This window comes from Hippopotamus amphibius, chromosome 13 (genome assembly GCF_030028045.1).
Source record: "Hippopotamus amphibius kiboko isolate mHipAmp2 chromosome 13, mHipAmp2.hap2, whole genome shotgun sequence".
Lineage (NCBI taxonomy): Eukaryota > Metazoa > Chordata > Mammalia > Artiodactyla > Hippopotamidae > Hippopotamus > Hippopotamus amphibius.
In genome coordinates this window covers 3,260,488-3,284,081 of record NC_080198.1, presented here as the reverse complement: position 1 = coordinate 3,284,081, position 23,594 = coordinate 3,260,488, and the positions used below count along the sequence as shown (strand labels likewise).

Sequence of the window (23,594 nt, the reverse complement as noted above, 5' to 3'; positions counted from 1 at the left end):
TCACTGCTTTGGAAACTTGGCCCCCACTGCTCCCGGGTGAAGCTCTGGCTCTTATCTTGGCATCCAAAGCCACTGCCACCTCTCCAGCCCCCAGCCCGGCCCCCGAACGTGTCACTGCTGCCCGTTTTCCCACTGCGCACTCTCCTGCCCACAGTCTCAACCACTCCACAGGGCGGCAGGTGAGGGGTGTGGGGCTCAGAGAGGGCAAGTGACCGGCCCAAGGTCACACAGCAAACGGACAGCTGGCTGGCCTTCAGCATCCTGCCCCCACCCCACACCCAGCCTTGGGGCCCCACATGCTCACCACGAGGAACGGCCCTTCCGTCTGGCAGAGGCGGATGACCATGACCAAGGGGATGCACACAATGGAGGACAGGGCCAGGCCCCAGCCCAGCCCGATGGCCCAGGTGGGGTACACGTAGACTTTGTTGTAGGTCAGGGGTATATACTTGACGAGAGAGAAGATAAAACAACCCTGTGGAGAGAGACAGGGGTGGTCAGCGGGCTTCTGAGCCCAGGGCAGGACCCACCCAAGGGGCTCACACCCTTCTCCCTGGGCTGTGGGGGGGCCGCCCCCAGGGCAAACCTGACCAAACCGCCTCCCTGCTCAAAACCCTTCTGCAGCTCCCCAGGGCCTTCAGGATGCAAACTCCTTGCCTGGCTGGCACTTCCCTGTCACCTACCCACTGCCTCTTCCTCCACGTCCACACTCCAGCTACCCGGAATTCCTTTCGGCTTCTCAGCAGCTGGTCCCGGGGCCTCTGGGCAGACTGTCCCCTCTCAGTGGCCCTCTGTTTCCCTCATCTCCTCCTCATTCTAAATTCGCACTCATGGTCCTGCCCAGGCCCCACCCAGGCTCAGTCAGGTGCCCGCACTTTCCTTCCCAGACAGCGGGTCACAATTAGCTTTCCGTGGTCACAATTACTCATTCTTCACCCAGCCTGACTCAATGAGAGCAGGAGGGGTGTCTGTCTCCCTCCTGTCTCCCTGACCCGTGGTGCAGCTCTGCGGCACACAGCAGGTGCACAATAAGTGCCAGCCACACAGGTGAAAGCCTTTCTTCCGCCCTTCCACCTTGCTCTCTGAGCCCCAGGCCCAGCCCCCAAGGCAGGATGAGGACCTGGGCCTTGCCCTGGCGGGGGAGGGGGGGTCCAGCCTAAGCGGCAGCCAAGCCATTCGTCCAGGAACGGAGGGGTGAGGTGGGGTCAGCCTGTGCAAAGTCCACATGTCCGGGAGAGGCGTACGCGAGGCTGGCTGCAGGCCTGGGGCTTCTGCTTCGGGTCAGACATACAGCCTCTCCGTGTAGAACCCAGAATGGCCTGGGATTGCTCCACAATGTGAAAATGACTTAAACCATCATTATCTAAAAAGGGGGCTTTGAAGGGAAGACACATCTATGTAAATCAGAACTGGGGACAGGTTGGGAGGGAGGCGCGGGCCTGAAGCTGCAGACGCTGTCCATTAGGCACCCACTGCAGGCCTGGCCCTGTTGTTTCTGTCCTATGTGTGCGGTGAAGCTTAGTGGGGCGGGTCCCAGGGGAGGGCGGCTCTGCTCTCCCAACGCAGGAAGCAGCGAATCTGCCTGGATCACGTGTCTCTTCCCACCAGGCGACTTCATCCTGCCACCTCAGGATGCAGCCTCTCACCTATCCAATCCCAGGGAGGGAGGGAGGAAGACTCTGATGGTCAGAGTGGTGGGAGGAGCTGCCCCCAAACAAACGTTGAGTGAGGATGAGAACCTGGGCTCTGCACCCCCCTAAATGCACTCCCCAGTGTGGCCACTGGCGGCTACACGTCACTTAATTTTGTGGGGAAATCTGCATCTCCGATGAAAAGGCCAAGGCCACGCTCAGTAATAAAGTGACAACCTAAGGCTGTCGCTGCCACTCAGCCCCACGTGAGTTTTACAAACGACGAAACTGGGGCCCTGAAACAGAAGTCACGGAGGGGAGGGCCGCTGTATCTCCTGACACCTGGTTCCTAAACGCAAGGAACACTGCTGCCACCTGTGCTGCCCACGGTCTGAGCCGAGAGCAGCACAGCACACGTCTTCCCCTGCAATTAGCCCCAAGCTCACAGTCGTTTCAAACGCTGGCAGGGCAGCAACTTTTGCTGCAGGGGACCTCCCTGTGGCCAGAGCCTCCCAGCGGAGCCTAGCGGGTGCCTGGGCCCCAAGGCCACATCCCGAGACGACGGGCGCGGGAACCCGGTGCCAAGAGGGACGGGCACAACACTGCCCTTGGGTGCTGGCGGCTGTGGAAGCTTCCTTGTTCCTGGGAGAGCCCAAAGCTCCTCTCTGCTGGGACCTGCTCTCTCCAGGCACAAGCCCCACCCTCTATGGGAAACACCACATTTCCAGAGTCTATGACGTCTCCCTTTAACATTCCCCAAGGCGCCTCAACCTAATCAGTGACCCTGACTGTGCCCATGAACTCTGGAAGGGCTTGGGGAACGGTCATGTGCTCGGTGATGGAGCCCCTGAAATTTCATGACGTGCCCAACTCATGCCCCTCCGCCAGCAGTGCCCCTCCTGCTCTCTCCTCCCGACAAGCGCCTACTCATCCTTCACAGGGCACCCTCCGGAGCAGCCCGGCCCTCTCCGAGCAGAGCCGCCACTCGGCTTGTCACAGGTCAGCACTGAGCGCCTGACGCGCGAACGACGGGTTAACTGGTGAAACCGTCACGCCCTGGGGAGGAATGGCTCCTGCCCACGGCCACGTGGAAGGACACTCACAAGACAGAGAAGCGGAGTGACCACCGCCCAGCAGTACTTCATCCAGGGCCCAGGCCGGTAGCCGATCATGTCCTCAATACCGTCATAAAAGTTATCACTGCCTGCGAGAGACAGAGGCAGACAGATGTTGACGGCGGCCGATGCAGCCCCGGGAACGGCACAGCGGGGGCTCAAGGGCCATGGCGGGGGGAGGGGGATCCAGGTCTCTGCATTTCCACACCACATAGACCCAAGTGTTGCCAGATGTTTATCCGAAATGATCTAAAATTCTCATATCACTGGGCACCCGGTATTTTTCTGGCAACCTTAGGCAGACCCCCAGATCCTGGTGTGACCACTCCAAGGTCCTGAGGAAGTCAGAATGGACCATTCCTGGACCCCAGAGTGGTTCATCAAAGACACACCCCTGCATGGCCAAAATCTGTGTTTGTCAAAGCATCCAGTCACACCTCGCACCTTCAGCATAGGGAGAATCTTCAGTGGGGCTACAGTCATATTATTTGTGCTGGAAGGGGCAGGCTTGAGAGAAAAGGTCCGGGCAGGGAGGGCCTTTAGGTCTTTGACTCGAAATGAACTTCCCACTAGAATTCTGTTTCTGAAGATTCTAAGTAGAGAAGCCCAAAGGAAAGACTTGAGAAAGATATGAAAACATCTCTACTCACCATATATCCAGGCAATAGCAAAACATTCAAAGAATGCAACCCACAAAAGGCATACACCGCTAGCTGCGTAGTAGTCAAAGAGCTGAAACACATACATGCCGCCCTGTGGAGAGAAAACCAGAGACGGTGGATTTGGTAACTGGCATTTGATTCCTTCAATGTATACAGAGATCTGACCTGTCAATAAGAAATAGAAAACCCAAGAAAAACAATGGGCAGAGGGTGTGAGGACCAGATACATGTGTAAAAAGATGCTTAACTTCATGTTTGACAAGTTTAATTAAAAAGACACACACAGAGAGAAATGACAGCAAAACGTGTATTTCTTAGCAAAAAATGATGGATTCACTCAAGCATGTTTCCAAAGGAGGCGCTTAAAACCCACTGTGGCCAACACGGAAGACTTTAGCGAGACCCAGTTGCTCAGCGTACGAACCTGTGATCTGCTTTTCAGGGGGTGTTTCTTACAGACACTTCGAGGAAAGCATTTATGTTTACTTCTGGTAAGGAAAACTGGGGATGTGAAACCCCGAAGTTGGGGGCAAACGCAACCCTGTGCTGGAGAATACGGGGAGGGGGTGGGGTGTGCAGGAGAGACCAGCCTGGGCCCGGGCTAGCTCACACGCTCCCCTCCCCTGCAGGCCTGAGAAGGGCCACTGCACACGGTGAGGCAGGGGCGGGGAACAGAGCTCTTGTTAACATGGATTTCGGCTGCCGCGCCCCTTCCCCAGGCCTCTTGGGATGAGGTGGGACAGAGGGCAGCACGTGGCCACTGTGTTGCCAGGGTAACAGGGAAGCAGGCCGGGGAGTTCGGCTCCAGTGCCGGGTCCTGAGCTGCCTCCTGCTGCCCCGAGTGAGGCAGGACCTCTGAAGTCGGGCAGCCAGGAGCTCAGCAGGCCTGCACCTGTCACCCAGCCACTGTCTCCACTGGCAGGGGGAGCGGGGAGATGGGGTGGCCTTGAACTGACCTTTGAAACACACTTAGAGCACCAAGGGCCCTGCCAGGGGAGGCCCCTCGTGCCAGGTGAGAGAGCCACCTACCTCCGTCACCATGGTCAGCCCCAGCAGGTAGCTGACACAACATATTGAGGCGATGAAGATTTCCCGGCGGAAACCCTTCCTTAGGAAGGATGGGTGAAGGTCAACCAAGGACGTGATCTGTCCTTCCACTTCAACGAACTGGGGAGGAAAGGAGACGGGTAAGCGGCAGAGGCAAAGCACCCCTTCTGCTCAGAGAGGCGGTCCTGTCACAGGCGGCTGTGGGTGAATCCCACCTGCCAGACTGGGCCAGGTGGGCCAGAGCAGCTCTCCAAATATTCCACGCCGCTGAGGCCTCGAGTGCCTCTCTGTGGCCTGCGTTGACCCTCCAGCCAGCATGCTTGCTGGCACGTGTGTCAACATGGCCACCTCCCACGTTGGGCTGGCTCCTCTTGGAAGCCAAGGGCAGTGCCCCCTCCCTCTGGGCCTTGAGTGCCCAGCCGGGCCAGGTACCCAGGTACCCAGGGCCACATGGCAACACAGGACCATTGGGTGGTGACCCAGGCACGTCTGGGCCTTAGTTCCCCATCTGATTCACATGGTGGGGTTTAACCCTGTGGGGATCGTGGGTCCATGGGAGGATTCTGCACACGTGCGTGCACACCCACAGGCCCATGTGTGTGAGCCAAACGCTGCCCACGACCCCAGGAACCCACCCGTGGGCTCCCAAAGGTAAAACAGCTGACTGAAAAGGCCAGCCCGTAGGTAACTTTCCAGGGCGCCCCTCAACCTTTCTAAATCTTCCCATCTTCGTGCCTAACGATGTATCCCGGAGGTCACTCCACATCCGTCCACGGAGCTGCCTCGGTTCTCACGTGGTGGTGTGAAACTCCAGCCCGTGGACGCACATCATCACAGATCTAACCAGTGCCCAGCACACGGTCTCCAGCCTCTGTGGCTGCTTTCCCTACGTCTGTCTTGAGGCACGTGTGCACACGTGTCCATGGCACCGTCGAGAAGCACATTTCAGGGTTGAAGGGCACGCAGACGCATTTTCATCGGGGTGGCTACAGCCAAACTGCTCTGCCAACCCACACACCTCCTGAGGCCACCTGATTCCTTGAAATGTTAAAAAGTAAAACCTCGACTTGCTCTTTCATCTGGGAGAGGCTTTGGGAAGGATGTTGCCCCAGCCTACCCACGAGATACGTCCAACCACTGACTCCTTTGGGAAGCATCACGGGAGAATCAAGGAACACACACAAGGAACAAGTCCCTTTCATGTGCCCAAAGGGGCTAGGAATTCAGGAAAAAGATGATCAAGAGGCTCTTGAAAGGGGTCCAAAGAGAACAGGGGGCTTGTGCTTTGACCTCTGAGTGATGTGTCAACCAAAGGGCTTCTGGGTCTAAATCACCCGTGGATTAGAGCAGACCCACAGCTCCCACATTAAACTTGAAAAGGAGTTAGAAATGAAGGTTCTTTCCTTTTCTGAGATTGGAAATTAAAGACCCAAAGATCCAGCATCACTGAGAGTCAGGGCCAATACCAGCACAAGCCCCTCGTTTCCAAGTCCACTGCACCTCCAGCCCTCACCCTCCTCCACCCGCCTCTCCAGACCTCTCTCCCTTAGGAGTGACGTGACCCCGACTTCTCTGAGCCTCAGCTTCCCCCTCTGTAAAATGGGAGCCTCAGCAGGGGTGATGAGAAAGATGGGAAATCATCAGAGTAGACTGGCAGTAGGATGACTCCTGTCAACGCACACCAGGGGCTGGGTGGGGGTGCTCCTGGGGGAGGGGGATGCCCGCTCTCTTCTCCTTGTGCTGCTTGTTCACAGACGGTGTCGCCCTCAGGCAGGCCAGCTCGCAACAGGCATCTGCCTCCCCGTGGGCGACGTTCCTACTCCCTCTCCCTGGGTCAGCCAAAGAGAATGCTCCCCCCAGACGCTGGGAACCCTTTCTCCTCTAACGCGCGAGGCTCAAACTCCCCCTGCCTGAGATTGGCTGCGGATCTGCACATCTGCAGAACAGAGCTATTTGGGGGGAACTCAAAGGAAAGGCCAACTAGCTGGGACAAATCTGCAGGTCTGGGAGCAGGCAGCCAGGGCTCCAGTCCCTGACTTGCTGGGTGCGGCCTCAGCAGAGTCCCGGTTCTCGCGGAGTCTGTTTTCTCGGCTCTGGGGAACAGCTGCACACAGGCATCGGGACACTGTGTGGACTGAGGAGCTGATGTATTAAAGCCAGGTTGTGGGGAGGGAAAGGAGGGGTTCATGTTTAATGAGGACAGAGTTCCAGTCTGGGAAGATGAGAAAGTTCTGGAGATGGAGGGTGGTGATGGCTGCACAACGATGTACTTAATGCTCGGAACTGGGCACCTAAAGCTGGTTAAGATGGTCGATTTCACGTTGTGTGTATTTTGCTGCACACAACACGTGAAGCCTGGCTGAAGGGGACGCCTCGCAGGGCAGGGCCCCTACCACTGCTGGTGCTGTGTGAGGCCGTCGCGGGCATGTGTGAAACCATCCCCCACGGGCTCGCGTTCACAGAGCGCACAGACGCAGGGCTCGGACCCTGCCACGCCCCCTCCTGGCACGTCAGCTAGGTGGGGCATTCAGTGCCATGAGTTCCATGCTCTGAAGTAGAAGAACACCGGCCCCGTGAGACCGGCTTTGTGAGCTTGGAGATTCCCTAAGCGAACGGCGGTGGTGGGTCTGGCTCCGAGGTGTACACCCTCCACGAGGCCCCACCTGCCTCCCGGTGGGAAATCTAATGAATAACCACCTCTGCCCACTCACGAAGCAGCTCCGCAGCCCACGAGGCCAACTTGGGGCCCACGGAGATGTCACGCGTTGTCATTTATTAACCTCTTTCCGTTTTTATCTTTGGCTTTCACTGAGAGCTCTGGAAGAAGTTACAAAAGCCATTTGCTTGGGGCCTCTGAAGGCCAAGCTCATTAACCAGGAATGATGGATGGAGTCCTCTTGCTGTTTACACATCAACGACTGCACAAGTATGTTGTTTTCAGTCTCCCAAATGTTTTCCCTCTGTCTTCTCTGCTAATCCCGGTCCTCTTTCTGCCAAATCCTTCACTCTGCTCTCAATCTTGCTAGTGGACCGTCTCCTCTCCACCGCCTGACCTACGACTTTTCTCCTACCTGGTTCTGAGTCCCCGGGGACTCCTCTGGGCACTGGCATTGAGGCTGCTGCCCAGGGGGCGGTGGGCAAAGCTCTCTCCTGAACAGGCACAGGCCCCCAGCTCTCACGGGTCCCAGCCGACCAGACTTCTGCGAGGCAGCCAGACCCCCAGCCCACACATGAGACTGCCTTTCCGTGACTGACCTCAGGTGAGGCCCCTGGGTGGCCCTGGGCACAGGACCAGCGGCCCTGCACACCTTAACTACCCACTCCTGGAGCAACACCTGTGCTCTCGAGAATACCTCAGTGAAAACACACCTACCTCCAAGGAAAGGTGCCCCGGGGACTCACTCGAACATCCTCCGAGCACTAGTGACTGCTCCCTACCAAGCAGTGTGCCTGGCATTTTATGCAAGACAATGTAGGTATAATCATACCCATTTACCAGATGAGGAAACTGAGGCTCAGAAGGGGAGGAAACGTGCTGGATGACACAAAGCAGCGTGGGGGGTGGGAACTGTGTGACTCCAAAGCCAGACCAGCTCCCGGCTGGCGGTCACTGACACACCCCAGGGGGCTGGGGAGACCTGAGCCCTGGAGGGATGGGACACAGGGGTTAAGAAGTGCAGGAAATGACCAGAGTGCATGTGGAATCCTGCCTGTTTTGCAGAGGGGGCAGAAAGCCAGGATGGCTGGAGGGCAGGGCAGGGGTGAGCGAGGCTCCAGAAGGTCCGCTTCCCTGTGGGGGCCAAGCTTGCCAACCCACGTGCCCCAGGAAGCAGAGAACACAGCCCTGGTTCCGGCTGCTGCGGCTGCTCTCAGGACCTCCAGTGACGGCCTGGCCAGCGACCCCCTCGTGCCCTAGACAGAGGTGTCAGCCCCTTGCCCGAACAGTCCGTGTGCCGTGTCCGTCCTGGGCCTGGCTGCGTGCCCCACGCTCCAAGCACATGTCACTACTATTCAGTCCCGTCCTTCTAGTGGTACCCGCGGCTCCCTTTGGGGCACACCCTGTGGCTGTCTGTTTCCCCTTGCTGAGGTCAAAGGCTTGAGCTTTGGGGCAGTCAACATCCTGCTGCTGCCCTGGGGCCGTTTCCACTCCCGGGGTCCCAGAGGAACCCTCGCTAGCGAAGCTGTGAGGGTACGAAGGGGTGTGACCTGCGCAGTCACAGCACAGAGACGGAGGGGAGGCTCTTCCGGAACCAGGCTCCCCAAGACGGGGGGGGGTCCCACCCAGGGCCATCCCCTCGCTCTGTACGTACCTGGCTATCCAGTCCCAGCAAGAGAAGCATGATAAAAAAAAGGATGGACCAAAACGTGGGCAGCGGCATCATGGTGACAGCTTTCGGGTAGGCAATGAAGGCCAGGCCAGGACCTAACGGAAGAGAAGACGGGGAGGGGCAGAGGGGAGGCATCAGTGCCCGAGCTGTCCCGAGCCCCAGAGCCAAAGAAGACACTCGGGTCTGAGGCGGGTCTCCCAAGCCCCAGGTGCAGGGTCCCGCCTGGGGGAAGAGCCCAGGCCTGTCTCCCCCTGGGGTGGGATGCACCAGGGCTCAGACGGGGCCCCGTTTTAGCATCTGTCTCCTACGCAGCAGCACAAGTGGGCTCCTCACACGCCAGGTTCCGGGCGGACAGCGGTTATGGGGTGGGAAGCAGGACGGAGCCTGGGACTCCGTCTGCCGGTGTGGAAAAGGAGGGACCCCAAAACCAGAGAACCACACCAACGTTTGCTAGAAGGAAGGAAGAACGGGGAGCATCCCGGTTACCTGACTACAAACATCCCGTTTGCAAGGAAAAGCTTTCTGCCGAAACACTAAATGAGTGGCCAGGAAAAAGAATACAGAACCACGCCCTGCGGGGCCGACGTCTCTTTGGGGTGCCTCTGCACACCCACCGGAGCACCGTCACAGCCAAGGTCCAAAGCTGGCGGGAGGCGGGTGCGCGGCAAGACCCCAGGCGGAGAGCTCGCCGGGCTGCAGCCTGGTCTTCGCCCATCCCCTCCTCGTCACGTCACCACGTGCCCTCGCAGGGCCTCAGCCTCCCCCCCGCAGACGTGAGGGGCAGGTTCCCGTAAGCGAACCCCAAAGAGGCTCCTCCTGCTCAGGTTCCCGGCTGCTGGTGCCACTTCCCTGAGAAAGGGCTCGGGTCTCCAGGGAGGACCCTGACGCATCTGGAGGCAGGGTTTGGGAGGCAGGAGCCCCACCAGCTGTGGGGGTGCTTCCAACCGGAAACGTCCCCTCCCACCTCCAGCCAGCCTGAGAGAAGATGCCGGGCGCAGGACTGAGTTGTAACCGAGACCTGTGGGTCCACCAGGTGGTCAGGAGCCGCAAAAGAAAGGAGGCCAGAGGGGCCTGGGCTGAAAAAAAAAAAATGAAGTAAAATCCACAACTCAAAAAAAAAAAAAAAAAGAAAAAGAAAAACAAGTCAAGAAATGTGAACTGAAGAGGGCTGGAGGATAGGATATTTAAAACAGGCATCAGGAGCCAAATGAATGGTCTAAGAGTGAAAAAAACAATCGAAATAAATTGGAGCCAGAAACCACGTTGTACAGCACTGACCACACGCGTGGTGGCGAGGGCGAGTCCCTATATACCCAGAGTCCTGAGACGTGAAGAGGAAAGCCCAACCACGACCATGACCGTGTCCTCGGAGGCGACGGTGGAAAACCCCCAGAAGCTTGTCCCAACCCCAAAGGGTGCTTGTCCCAACCCCAAAGCCCTAGCTGGAGTAGGACGGGCGTCTGCACCTGGCTGGGGCCCCTTGGGCCCCCCCACATCAGCTCCGGCCTGACTGCTAGGCGGCCCTGGGAGGAATCCATCCAGCCACTGCGAGACAGATGTAAAATGGGGCCCCCACCCACCCCTGCCCACCCACACCCGCGGGGCCCCGAAGCTTCTCCGCGGCTGTTTCTGTATTTCAGTTTTGCCCTTCTCAAGCCAGCCTCCAGGGGAGGGTCTGAGCATCCTCCTCTGAAAGCACGGGAACTAGAGAGAGAAGCCGGGGAGACACGGCAGCCGCTGGAGCCCCTGGGGCAGCAGAGACGCCCCGCTCTACGCTTCATTTGCAATGCGCACTCCATTCGGCTAAATAATTGTCTTGTTCCAATGCACTTCTCTCAATATGGTGCTTGTTAAAAGCTTATTAGCGAAATAATCACCCTTGACGAGTCGGCTGTTCAGACATCCCCGTGGGGAATGAACGACAAGGTCTTTGAGGTGGACGGGAATAAGAAACAACTTAGCTTGACGATGAAAACATGTATAAAAGTGCTGAGTTGTCCACAGAGAAAGATCTGTTTCATATTTTGACAGATTATCTCCCACTGACAAATCCCCCCGTGCTCCTGGCGGTTCCCCATCAATCAGAATTGGCTTGCAAGCCCTCAACTGAAAACAATGCCATTTGGAAAGGAGGCGCAACTCTCTCCCCTTCCTCCCTCTGCCAAACTCCCACATGGGTGTGGCTGTTTTACTTCTGGAATCTTTTCCTGTGTCCTCAGTCTCTGGCCTGCCTTTGGGGCTCTCAGGGAAGGAACACTATATCTGAAGGTCCGACGTGGGACCGGGGGCAGTGGAGAGAGGCCTGGGGCTGAGGCGTGGGCTTGCCAGGCCTTTCCTGCAGCACTGGGTGTGGGAGGGGCAGGGCAGTGAGCATTTCTCACCAAGTAAAGTAGGGAGTGGGGTCTGGGGCTCTGAGAGGCCCGAGGAACCCAGAGGTCAACTCACATGGGACGTTCCAGAGGTTGTCGCATGTGTGCAGGGTGGGACGGGGAGGCAGGAGGGGGGACATCCTCACGTCGGAGGGGCCCGTCTGGCACGTGGGGTGCCCCCTGTCCGGGACACCCCACGCTCTGACCCTGACTAGCCCGAGCACGGCCGCTGCTCTCAAGCCGCTGGCCTCCCCTGCAGAGCCGCCATCCGAGTGCACGAGGCGGAGGCCCCCGACCCCCAGCGCGCGTCGCTGCCCGGGGAACCAGGAAACCAGCCCTCGTCTCCAGCAAGGGCAAGGGCAGCGCCGTGCGGGGACTCCAGCCCTGCCTGACCCTGGTCTGTGCTCCCCGGGTTAGGGCCTCACGCTCTCCGCTGGGCCTGGGAGGAGCCTCAGCCCAGGCCCCTGAGAGGTCGTGCACCGTCAGGAGGTCAGCTTGTGAAACAGCAACCACCACCCTCCAAGGGACCTGGGCAAGATGGGAGGAGGGCAGAGACGCCGGAAAGATGGACCTTGGGGGTCCTGGGAGTAAGGGTCTCATGCCCACATCGAAGCCCCTGCCGCTTTAGAGCTGCAGGTCCAGGCCTGGGAGCACCCATGGGCACGTCTCAGAACTGGTGCCCCTGTGCTTCTGAGGAGCTAGGATTCTAGCAGCGGAAGCCCTCGCAATTCTCGGGTTCTAGAACCATCCTGCTGGAACCCCAGGATCCCAGCCTAAGACCCCAGGCTTTGCAGACTGATTCTAAGACTCTCTCTCCACCTGCAGGTGTCTTGTTGGGAGTGCCCCCCAGGGGGGGTGATGGTATCCCCACAACCTACCCCCAAACTGGACCTGTCGCTATCTCAGAGGATGACCCGCTACACCCCCTGTCTCTCCCCGGCCCCGGCCTACGGTGGTGCCTGACACAGGGCAGAGACTCAGCAAATCAAGAAACAGCGGTGGAATGAATGCGTGGGTTTGCTTAGAGGGGCACACTGGGAGCAAAGTGCAAAATACAGAAACCAAAGCTGAGAAGGTGGTGATGGAATGCCGACTGGTGGCTGCCTTGGGCCTGAGTTAGGAAAGTGGTTTCCGTTGCTGAAACCAGGAGTTCGCTGGGGAAGGACAATGACGGGGGGGAAGACCACATGAGAATAGCTGAATATTCCCCAACTTAACCAACCCCCATGTTTCTGCCGCCCCTTGGGCAAAATTGCAATGGAAGTGTTTAAAATTTAGCTTTTGAACTCTTTGATACGTGGGGGACGTCTTGGTGGGGGGGGTCCATTTCAGAAACCAGGCTCATCCCCCCCCAAACCCCCCTGGGGGGGGGGGTCTGGCTTCATGCCTGCAGTACTTGGCTTACACACTAGGTGGCAGTGCCCACCACCACTGCCACCGATACCACCATACCTGACTCAGCCACATCAGCAATGTCCACCCCTTGCTCTTGTGCCATGAAGCCCAGGATGGAAAAAATTGCGAAGCCAGACACAAAACTGGTACCACTGTTCAGGCATCCCAGCAGCATACAGTCCCTATGTTACACATATGTCAGGGAGCAAGTTAATTCACAACACAAGGAAGCCACGCTCCCTACTTCTTCTCTTTTTTCTTTAAACATCATCGTTTCTAAGGCCCACCAGGCCCGTGGGCGCAACACTTGCCTGTACGAGTTGTACTTGTACTTGTTGTAGCTCCCCAGCGAGGTCATGGCCCCCAGGCAGATGGCGTAGGAGAAGAATATTTGGGTCCCGGCATCGATCCATACCTGGTAAGGGTGTAGGGGAAGGTGGCAAGGAGGAAGAAAAGGAGACGTTAGAGCCGGCTGCCTGGAGGAGGCGGTGCGAGTCCCTGGCCACCGGGCCCCGAGGACTGTGCCTCGAAGTGTGCAGATTCTCGATGCAATTGGAGCGTCTGTGCTGGAATCTAAGCTGTAAGGAACCCCAGAAGTCTAAGAAGCCCCCCAGCATCAGGGTTAAGGGGTCGGCTTTTGAAGCAGAGGGACCTGGATTCCAACCATGGAACGATCATGGGCAAGTAAATATGACTTCTGGAGCCTCGGTTGTCACACCTGTAAAATGGGCTCCCCTGCCCTGCCCCACAGTGCCATTTTGCAGTTTCAAAGAGTTAAGATTTAGCCCAGTGCCAGACACAGGGAAAGCCTGTACGTCAAGGCTGCTATCACTATTGTAATCATTAGTGTCTGGGGACCCCCGAGTTGGAAGGAGGAGGAATTCCCCAATGGATTACGCAGGCAAAGCTACTCTCCAGAACCTTCCTCAAGCAGCTCCTGATGGCCAGAGCTGCCTCCCAAGCTGTCCTCTGATGATGGCCAAGCCCCTCCCACCCATCTCCTGCCTGAGGCGAGAGGATGGTGACCCCGAGGCAGCACGGGCCCTTGGAGGCAACCTAAAGGCTGAGGATCCTGGGGACAAAAGGTCCCTAAACAGGCCAATACAATCTCCAACCCCCTGCCGTCACATGGCTCAGTCCCGGAGGTAGACGTTTAGCATTCGCCCCTGACCTTTTAAGAGGTCACCGACTCTGAATTCCATCCTCAGTCAAGGAAGCCCGACTCTCCCACCCCCACGCTGCAGCCAGCAAGGCTGCTGCGGGCAGAAGAGGAGACTAGCTCACAGAGACTCCTCTCCCTTACCCGGCACAATGCCTAAAGAAGCCTCTGTAATTGGCCCGCCTCAGGAGTCCTCGACATGAAAAGATACACACAGCGAGAACGGCCCACGAGCACTGTTGAACAGCCCAGTGGAAAACTACCAGGGCTGACGGCCGGGCCAGAGCCGTGTGTCCAGAACCACAGACACTGCTTTCTGCTTCCTTTCCGCACACTGGCCCCGGGGGGGAGGGAGGCCAGGCTGCCCCACAGTACCTGTGGGTCCTCCAGGCGGCTGATGTCGGGGTACAGATAGAACTTGATGCCTTCGCCTGCACCGGGCAGCGTCAGTCCACGGACCAGCAGCACCAGGAGCATAGCGAATGGGAACGTGGCCGTGAAGTAGACGACCTGCAAGGGACGAGAGCCACTCAGGGGGCCTGCTGCTGTTAAATCCGAGCATCCTCTCCGAGGCAGATTTTGGAGCCGAGCTTGATGTTTCCCTTGCTGGGTAACCTTGGCTATGTTGCTTACCCTCTCTGGGCCTCTCAGGTGCCTCACCTGTAACCTGCATATAATACACGTACCTACCTCATAGATTTACTGAGATCCAATGAGAAATAAATAAATAAATATATACATATATATTTAATAGGCCCTGGAAATACAGAGAACCAATCCCTGCCCTCATGGAACTGACATTCCAACCGGTGAAAAAGGAAAATGCACAATAAGAGAATAAACTATTAAGTGTGTGTGCGCCAAGTGGTTGGCCCGCAGGAAGCAGTACGGATCAGCGAACGTTCCAACCGTTAGCGTGACTCATGGCTCAGAACAGGTGAGTGTGGGAGCAAATCCCCGCTCTGTCCCCTCACACGCGGTGTGACCTTGGGCATGATGCTTAACCTCTCCGGGCCTGTGGCCTCACGTGTAAAACGGAGATAAGCGTAATAGAAGGCCCTCATTAAGGGGTCGGTGAGGATTCAATGGAATGATGCTCGTCACATGGTCAAAACAGCGTGTGGCACTTGGCCGCTTAGGTGCTCAAGAAATGGGGCCTGTTGTTGGTCATGTGATTGTGCAGGAAGCACGAGGGAACTTCTGGAGCGGGAACAAGGATGGGGAAGGCCCCCACTTTCCTTGGGACTGCAGGAGGCCACAGCCTCCCCTGGGTCACGCAGCACGTCCCAGGCAGGCCTAGGTCAACGTGAGGTGGGGATCAGAGATGACCCGGGACAGGCCTTTTCATCCCAAGGGCCCTGCCCTGCTTTCTCTACTCCTCCTGTCCCAAAGGCACCAGCCTTCAAACCTCCTGTGGCCTCAGTTCATGGATGGATTTTCCCAGTCTTTTCTTCAACACAAGAATTTCCCAGGCAGGGTTTATGCCTGAGAGGAGCTCGAAGGTGCCTGGCTGCATGGACAGTGAAATCCTGATATTTCAACAGGGTGCTGGCTGAGCCAGGCGCCCCCGGCACCAGCCCACGCCACGCCCACCACACCCCCAAACTGATGTGCTGGCCCCCCTGCTGCCAGAGGAGGAACTGAGGCTGGGTAGGGCCCCCAGCGTTCTCCAAGCCACCAGTGGGTGGGGTGCAGAGCCTGCACCCAACAGGTGGAGGGTCAGCCCCAAGCCAAGGCATGAGGCATCTTACTGAGAGGTGCAGGACATGGTCCATGGTGACCAGTGGAAGTGCTAAGACTGGCTCACAGAGCCCCCAGCTCCTCAGGGCTTGGGGGCCAGGAGACCAGGGAGGGACCACAGCACAACCAAGGTGCCCATTTTACAGGTGAGGAAACTGAGACCCAGAGAACAGGATGTAGGTGCCCGTGGCATTGGGGGAATGGGCAGTGCCAGGACACCGCAGGGCACTTCTGGGACCCAGGCAGGTAACAGACACTGACGGAGGGTGACAGAGCCTGGGACCTTGCACAGCCACCACAGGGGCCTCGATGGAGTCCAGTTCTCATCCCTTTGAGTAGAAACAACTAGAAGGGGGCTTCGGAAAAGGGTAGAAGGAAGCTCTCAGGGCCTGCCAGGCTCAGCTGCCCTCAGTCAATACCACCAGCCAGCATTTACTGAGCACTCAGTGTTTGCCTGGTGCTAATCCAAACGCAGTGACTTCCACCCTCAGCTGGTCCTGCTCTAACCCCATCTCGAAAGCAAGGAAGCCGAGGCCCAGAGAGTCTGTCCCTTGCCCACAGGTCACACAGCACTTAAGCAGCAGAGCAGGGATGGCCTAGAACCTCCTCCAGTGACAACAGTACAGCAGGAAAAAGCCCTTCAATGTCTGGCATCTTGTTCAATCCTTCCAAAGACCAGAGGGAGGCTGGACTGCCCACGGGCTCTAGGGCTCAGGCCAGAATTCAGGCTCAGTGACAGGCTTGCTGTGAGACCTCGGGCAAGTTACTGCCCCTCTCTGGGCTCCACTGCCCCACCTGCCAAGTGGGGGGGCTCGAACCCGTTGGGCTCTGAGGTCTCCTCCAGCTCTGCTAGTGGGAGGGGTGGAGTGGCCGAGAGGGTCAGCTGGGGTCACACACACTGGGGTCTACATCCACCTCTGTGCCCTCCCAGCGGGGCCACCTGGCCTCAGCCTCCCCGCTCGCCCCAGCAGGGAGGATCCCAGACTGACAGGGCCACCATCCTTCCGCCTCTGCCGCACCCACCCTCTCCCCCAGGCCTCAGTTTCCCCAGCCACCCTACCGTCCTCTCCCCAGGCAGAGAACCCTCCATTTCCCAGGCACCAGAAGGCAGACGTGGAGGGTGGGGGCAGGTCAGGAAGCCATAGAAGGGGTGAAAGAAGAAAGAAGACCGGTCCACTGGCCGCCCCTCCCTTCCTGCTGACAGGCCGCGGGCCCCCAGCGCGGGGCCTGGAGAACAATGGCTGCTGACAGCAGGCCGGGAGGGCAGAAGGCGGAGGGCAGAGGGCAGCGGCTTCAAAGCCCGAGGGCCCCCCGGGCTTAGAGAGGGGGCCGTGGCCAGAGGGCTTTGTGTCAGGGACGTAGGACACCTCCCCGGGGTGGGGTGGCTTCTCCTGCCTCCACGTATTTAATCTGCTCTACAAGCACCTATGTAGTGCTCGCTGTGTCCAGGCCCTGTGCCGAGTGCTCCGCGTGTGTTAACTCACTCATCCTCACGGCTGGGGGAGGCGCAATTATCACCTGCGTGTTCTACACAAGGAAACAGACGCCCAGGGAGGTCATGTCAGCGGCCTGGGGTCCCAGGGCCAGTCATGGCAGAGTGGGATTCGGTCCAGGCCGGCTGGCGTGTGTGTGTGTGTGTGTGTGTGTGGGGGGGGGGGGGGGGGGGGTGTGTGTGGGGGGGGGGGGGGTGGTGTGTGTGTGTGTGTGTGTGTGGGTGTGGGTGTGGGTGTGTGTGGGTGTGGGTGTGGGTGTGTGTGTGTGTGTGTGGGTGTGTGTGTGTGTGGGTGTGGGTGTGTGTGTGTGGGTGTGGGTGTGGGTGTCACTGCTGTTCCCCAAACCCAGAACATGACAGCCCACCTGGTCATGCCACCTCAGCTGCCTCTTTGGAAAGACACTCTTGTTTTGCAGAATTTGCCTCTGAGGACAAGCCCCTGAGAGCCACGCTCTCCACCTCTCCGTGAGTCTCTGGGGATCCTCATGGGAGAGGCTGGTGCCAGCCGCCACCAGTGGGCCTCTGGCGGGGGCCCAGCAGGCCTCGCCACGGGATGTGGTATTTTTCCACTCTTGCTGGCAAACCTCCGTGGCTCCTCTGAGCCCTCGACCCAAAAGCCCTGCGGCCCAACTGCCCTGGAAACTTACAAGGACAATGCTTCCTCATTCCCTAGGGACGGTGGGGAGAGCGTGGCTAGCCAGGCAGGAGGGAGACGGGCTGGTCTCCTGCTGCCCTGGGCTTCCTTTGGGGAGAAGGCCTGGGCAACACGGGTCACTCTTCCCGGAGACCCAGGGCCATGGGTCTGGGCCTAGAGTCTGGCCAGGTCCTGAGGGTCCTCATGGCACCCCTGTGGGGGGGGTACGCACCGTTACTCATTTCACACAAGGGGAAACCGAGGCTCAGAGGGGGAAAGGGACTGGCAGCCAGTCACGTAGGCTGTGGGGGCAGAGCTGGGATCTCAAACCAGGTCTGGCTCTGCCGGCCGCCCCTGCCTGTTTCCAGGCACTGGACAGAAGAGCTGCCCTGGAGGCTGCTGGTGGATGGCCAGCCTGTGCTCATGTCCGGGGCCGAACTGCCATTGGGTCAACGGGGCTGCACTTCCCGTGTGAGGGTCTGGACCTCTGTCACCTCCCTGGACCTCACGCACTGGGACACGCATCGCCAGGCCAGCACAGGGCTGAGGGCAGAGGTCAGGCAACAGTTAGGAGGTGGAAGAATGCAGGGCACCGAGGTTGGGAGCTGGGCTGCCCGAGTTCAAATCTCTCCTTGGCCACCGATAAGCTGTGTGGCCTTGGGCAAGTTAATTAACCTCTCTGCACCTCTGTTTCCCCATCTGAAAATGGTAGTAAGAGCCACATATACCTCAGGCATCAGGAGATTAAATGAACTAAAAACCTGCACTGAGAACAGTGCCTGGCACACACATGCCACATGTTTGCTGCCATCGTCACGGTCTCTCGAATGAATTAACTAAGCAGCAGCAAATTCTGGGCTGAGTCTCAGGACCTCGGAAGGCTGAATATTATAACACAAAACAGGGAACTGAGACCCAGAGAGGCAAAGTGACCTGAACCCGGGTCCTGAGCCTCCCAGAGCCGGGCGCTCCCTCCTTCCACCCCCTGCCGCCGAGGCTCAGCCACTGAGTAAGGTCATCGCCAGGACGAGGCCATCGTGCTCCCCACGGACCCAGCCCCCACGGTGGCCATGAACCTGGTCTGCGGCCAGGGCTGCAAGTCATGCCTGGCGGGCGGGCGGGCAGGCAGGCCGAAGAGCTCGAGGAAGTCCAAACACAGTCTCACTGTGTTTGTCTTGGCTTCTCTGGGCTGGCCCAGGCCCTGCTATTGTTCTGGGAACCACGCCCGGCCCGGGGGGCCTGGAGCCTCTTCTCTGGGGGCGGGTAGGGGGACCTCTAGCAAGTCACGTCCCTCAGCCCGCCACAGGTGCAGCCCTGCTCTCTCTCCTTTTCACTTCGACTCTATCTCCTGCCCCTGCAAGTGTCTCAAGCATGGCTCCTGGTGGACATCAGCTCCTCCACCAGACTGGGGGCTCCACCAGACACACCTCTGGGCCTTTGCATGGCTCACCCCTCACTTCCTTCAGATCTCTGCTTTGAAGCGCCCTTCTGGGTGAGCCTTGCCTGGCTACCCCGTTTGAAACTGCACCCAACACGCCTGTTTTCCTCCCCCACGCGCTTCTCCCCAGTAGCTCTTGTCGCCATCTGACTCTTCCAGAGTTTACACCTTCCCCTTGTTACAACCAACACATCTGGCAGTTCCTGGACGGTAGGGATTATTTGTCTGTTCTGTGCCCCCTGGGCCCCATGCCCCCAGCAGCACCTGGCAGAGAGCAGAGGCTCAACATACGCGTGCGTACGTGTGTCTGCAGCACTGCTCAGGACCAGGGTCCGTAGAGCTTCCTGGTAGACGCGCCCCTCCCCGGGGAAACGGAGGCCGAGGGAAGCAGGGACCGGCCCCTACTGCACAGTCTGTGCCAAGCACTGTGCCGGGTGCTTACCTGCCTCGCCTTAACCCCCACCCACTTCTGGATGAGGAAATTGAGGCTCAGAGGGAGGGGTGACCTTGGACAAGTCACTTAACCTCTCCCAGCTCAGTTCCCTCATTGTTTAAAGAGAGGTGGTTAATGAAACGGCTCGCACACAAGACGGTGGAAGAAATGGGACAAAACAGGTGGACGCGCGTCCCAAGGAGTGGCGGGACGTACACGGCATCCCCTCTGCCTGCCTGTCTGGCTGGTGATGTCAGTGGGGGCGGGGCGGGGCGGGTGCCCATGCAGATTTCTGAAGCCGGGCCTGCACCCTTTCCAGATTGGGTTTTAGGGTCGCAGGTGGCTCTGCCCCGAGGCGGAAGGCTTGGGTGCACAGGCCCCCGTGCTCATTCTGCCTCCACAACCCAGGACCCAGCTCTCGCCTAGCGGCTCCCTGAGTGCTGCTGGGGTCTCCTCAGATCCATGACTTTGCCTGAGGGACTCTTCACCAGGGGAGAATGTGCAGCAAAGGCCGCTTGTCTCAATGACTTCACCCACTGCCCATCGATGTCCCTCAAGGGCCACCGTAACTTACTCTTTTGACCTTGGAGGGCTGTTTGATCTTAAAGAGATGTCCCCCCTATTGAGAAGCAAGTGATGTGAGTTGGGGGATGATAAACAGGGGGGCACGTAAAGGCAGATCAGCCAACACCTTTGCTGTGGCTTAGTTAGTGCCCTGGGTTCGCACCTGTCATCCCAACAGAACACGGACCTTTGTCATCAGAATGACTATGATGTCTTATCAGCCGGTGTCTTGGTTATCAGGTAATCGCTCTACTCTGTTCACAGGTAACATTTTAGTTACAGGCTAACATTTTCATTATTGACGATATACCAGCTACACCTAAAACCCAAATTATAAGCTAACATTTTAATTATCAGCTCCCACCTTTGTTAACAGCTAACATTTTGGTCATCTTGTAACATATTAATCGGCAGCGGATCCTTCAGTTACAGCTCACACTTTGCTTATGAGCAAACGACTTAATTATCAGTGAACGCGTTCCTTAATAACTAACGTCTTAGTTACCAGCTGAAACGTAAGTAGTAAGATAATTCAGTTAATCTGACTTAGCGGCAAAAATCCCAGTCGGTGTTTGTCAAACCTCAACATGCATTTGGATTATCTGGGGGGCAGGGTTCAAATGAGGCTTCCGAGTCTGCAGGTGTGGGGCTGGTCCACAGGTCTGCGTCTCTAACAAGCCCCCAGGGAAAGTTGAGGCTGCAAGGGTCCATGTGGTGGGTAAGCAGCTGGTAATTAACCACAGTTACCAGCTAACGTCCAGGTTATCCGATACGTCAGCTGGTAAACCTTATCTCCAAGGTTTGCCATCTGCTAACATCCACAACAACACCCACTCCTGGGTGGGCAACCAGTGGTGCGCAGGCGCTGGTGCAGGCTCAGGAGAGCACACTGCTCCATTTCAGGAATGCTTTGAGCGGGTTGTCCAACCATCAATAACTTGCAATTGGACCTGGTGGGAGTATTTCCATCATGAAATGGGCAAATGTCACAAACCAGGGCTCTGTGTTGGCTGGGAGGCCTGGCTGATCAGGAGCAGTTTCGAGCGGGAAGGCCTGGGGGCACAGGAGAAGGTCTCTGTGGACGGCCGGTCTCCACAGGGCAGGGGAGGGACGGGAGCACAACTCACTTTGCCCGTGGATTTGACGCCCTTCCAGATGCAGAAGAAACAGACCAGCCAGACGAGGAGAAGGCAGAGAGCAAGGTCCCACTTCAGAGCGCCCAGTTCATCGATTCCAGAAGACAAGCTCAGCACGTTACGCCTTCAAGCAAACAGAGCCACAAGTCAGACGGGCCCGGCCCGAGACCGAGAGCCGACGCCCGGGATCCAACAGGCGGGGGCTCGAATCCCGGCTCCAAGCTGTGGAATCCCGTTGGTCTCAGGAAATAGTTAACACCGTGTCACAGAGCTGTGAGGAAGCCAACAAGGGGATGGCGTTGGACTCCTGAGTCAGACGAACCTGGGTCCTGCCCAGCCAGGCCTCGAGCAAGTGAAGTTAAACCCCTAAGCCTCAGTTTCCTCATCTGTGAATTGGGCACTGATTCCCGTGTAATTGATTCTCGGCAGACCCTCCCTCAGTGGCCACTGTGGGCCAAACCCTGGGTTCAAACTGGACTCCCCTGTGTAACCACTGACTTGGGGCCAGTTACCCAACTGCCGGACCTCAGTCTCCTCATCTCTGCAATGGGAACTACCCTCCCCCAACATTCTCTGTCCTGTCCCTCTTTTATTGTATTCACCCCTGTTTCTTATCAGATGTCTCACGAAAAGGCAAGCCTCAAGGGAGCAGAGTGTCTGTTCTATCTGCAGTTGCAGTACACGCACACACCTCTTTACAGGGTTAGGAGAAAACCCACATGAACGACTAACTTACGGGCCTGGGATGCAGCCAACCTTAGTGGTCATTACTGTCGTGGCGCTGAGACCCCAGAGCAGCTCCGGGCACCTAAGCGGTGCCATTTCCTTCCCTGCTCCCTGCCAGGGCTGTGAAGGGCTCAGGAGGAGGTGAGCGGACGGTCTGAAGGATAATCAGCACAAAGCAGCCACCAAGCACACCCAGCATCACACGGCAGAGCCTGGGTCTTTGGAGTCCAAGAACCTTGCTGACCGGGGCAGATGCTCCCCCAAGGGGTGGACGCCTCCCAAAACTGGGGTGGGGCCACACAGGGCGCTGGCGGCTGAGAGACCACGGAAAGTAACGCCCAGAAACTGTCCCCGTGGTCCCAGAGTTCCAACTGCTGCGGCAGTGACCACGGGCAGCCATGCCAAGTTCAAGGACACTGGTCCACAGGGGTCACTGCCACCGAAGTCACAGGAGTCACAGAAGATGGGGGCTCAGGCTCCCGGGGGTGAGGCTGGGTTCGCTCTAATGAGTCAGGTCCCTGTTCGAGGGCCACAGTCTCAGGCAGGAGAGGCAGGAGGGGCGTGCGAACCTGTCCTCAGTTTCCTCTTCTGTAAAACGCGAATATTAGCTCTTGCCCCCAGAGCACTCCTGGCTCTCAGCCAGTCTGTGGGATCATCCCCACGGTCAGGGCTCAGAAGACCCACGGGCCCAGGACACTTTCTCAATGCTTTTCCTTTTTTTCCAAAGAAGCTTCAACACCAGAACCTTGACTAAATCTAAGATTGCCACCTCAACTGGCATTCAAGCGAGGCCTTTCTGCTGGCCACCCCGACATCAAGGGGCTCCCCCAGGCACCTAGGTAACATCAACAAAACTTTCCTAATTTATCTCATCTGGCCCAAGGACTAGAAGTCACTTGCCCCATTTTATAGAGGGGGAAAACTGAGGCTTGGAGATCCAATCATCCACGGACACATAGACAGCAGGTGGCAGAGCTGCCACCCTACACTCAGGCTGTCTGATCCCCAAAGCCAGTGCTCTCTGGACTCCACTACCTTGCCCCTCTGGTTAACAGAGAAAATGGAGCCTAACCCGTAAAAAGAATCTCTCCAGACCCTGCCTCCCCAGGGGTCACTGGAGCCTCAGAGACAGCGGCCATCCTCACGAGGCAGGCTGTGGTCCAACCACGTCCCGGCTGTGGTCCCTGCCAAGCACGTGGGTCTGGCGGCTGCAGCCGCTTTAGAACAAAAAGCCTCTCCCCGTGCAGCCTCCAGAACGCGGCGCCTTCAGTGAAAGCTGAGGCCTGCTGGGCAGCGGCCAAGGCTTCCTTGTGAATGGGCAGCCTCTGGGAGACACCTCTCACCGCCAGGCACACGGTCGCCGTGCTTCCTGGGAGGCCTCCCCTGATGCTCCAGACCACGAGCATCCTTTGGTCTCCCAGGCCGTCCTCTCACACGGGACGTCATCCTCGGGTGAGTGCCAGCCTCTAGACACGCCACAGCAGGCACACAGCAGGTGCTCAGCCAGTGCTGAGGGGGTGCCCAGTCTCAAGATGGCCTTTCCCTTTCTCTTTTAGGACAAGTTGGCCGAGAAGCTTGAAACCCCAGAGTCCCGATCCTGACCACACCCTGCGTGCGCTCAGGTCACTGACACCCTTCTGCCTTCTCCCACCACCACGCTGGGCAAACCTGTGGTGCCCACTATGGATGGGAGGCTGCCATGGGGACGTGCTCTGGGCATCTGAC

At 58.0% G+C, this 23,594-nt stretch overlaps 1 protein-coding gene across 3 annotated transcripts in view; it reads right to left on the bottom strand.

Annotated features, from left to right (window-relative positions):
* The window catches only part of SLC6A6 (solute carrier family 6 member 6), a 78,733-nt gene that overhangs the window by 6,396 nt on the left and 48,743 nt on the right, over positions 1 to 23,594 (bottom strand). For all 3 annotated transcript variants that reach the window (XM_057705536.1, XM_057705537.1, XM_057705535.1), the window contains 9 exons: positions 21,135 to 21,267; positions 14,082 to 14,216; positions 12,859 to 12,962; positions 12,605 to 12,729; positions 8,766 to 8,878; positions 4,438 to 4,575; positions 3,397 to 3,499; positions 2,735 to 2,835; positions 305 to 475 (listed from right to left, as the gene is read on the bottom strand). In XM_057705536.1, the coding sequence (XP_057561519.1) occupies positions 305 to 475; positions 2,735 to 2,835; positions 3,397 to 3,499; positions 4,438 to 4,575; positions 8,766 to 8,878; positions 12,605 to 12,729; positions 12,859 to 12,962; positions 14,082 to 14,216; positions 21,135 to 21,267 (1,123 nt within the window). The remainder of the gene's footprint in view (positions 1 to 304; positions 476 to 2,734; positions 2,836 to 3,396; positions 3,500 to 4,437; positions 4,576 to 8,765; positions 8,879 to 12,604; positions 12,730 to 12,858; positions 12,963 to 14,081; positions 14,217 to 21,134; positions 21,268 to 23,594) is intronic.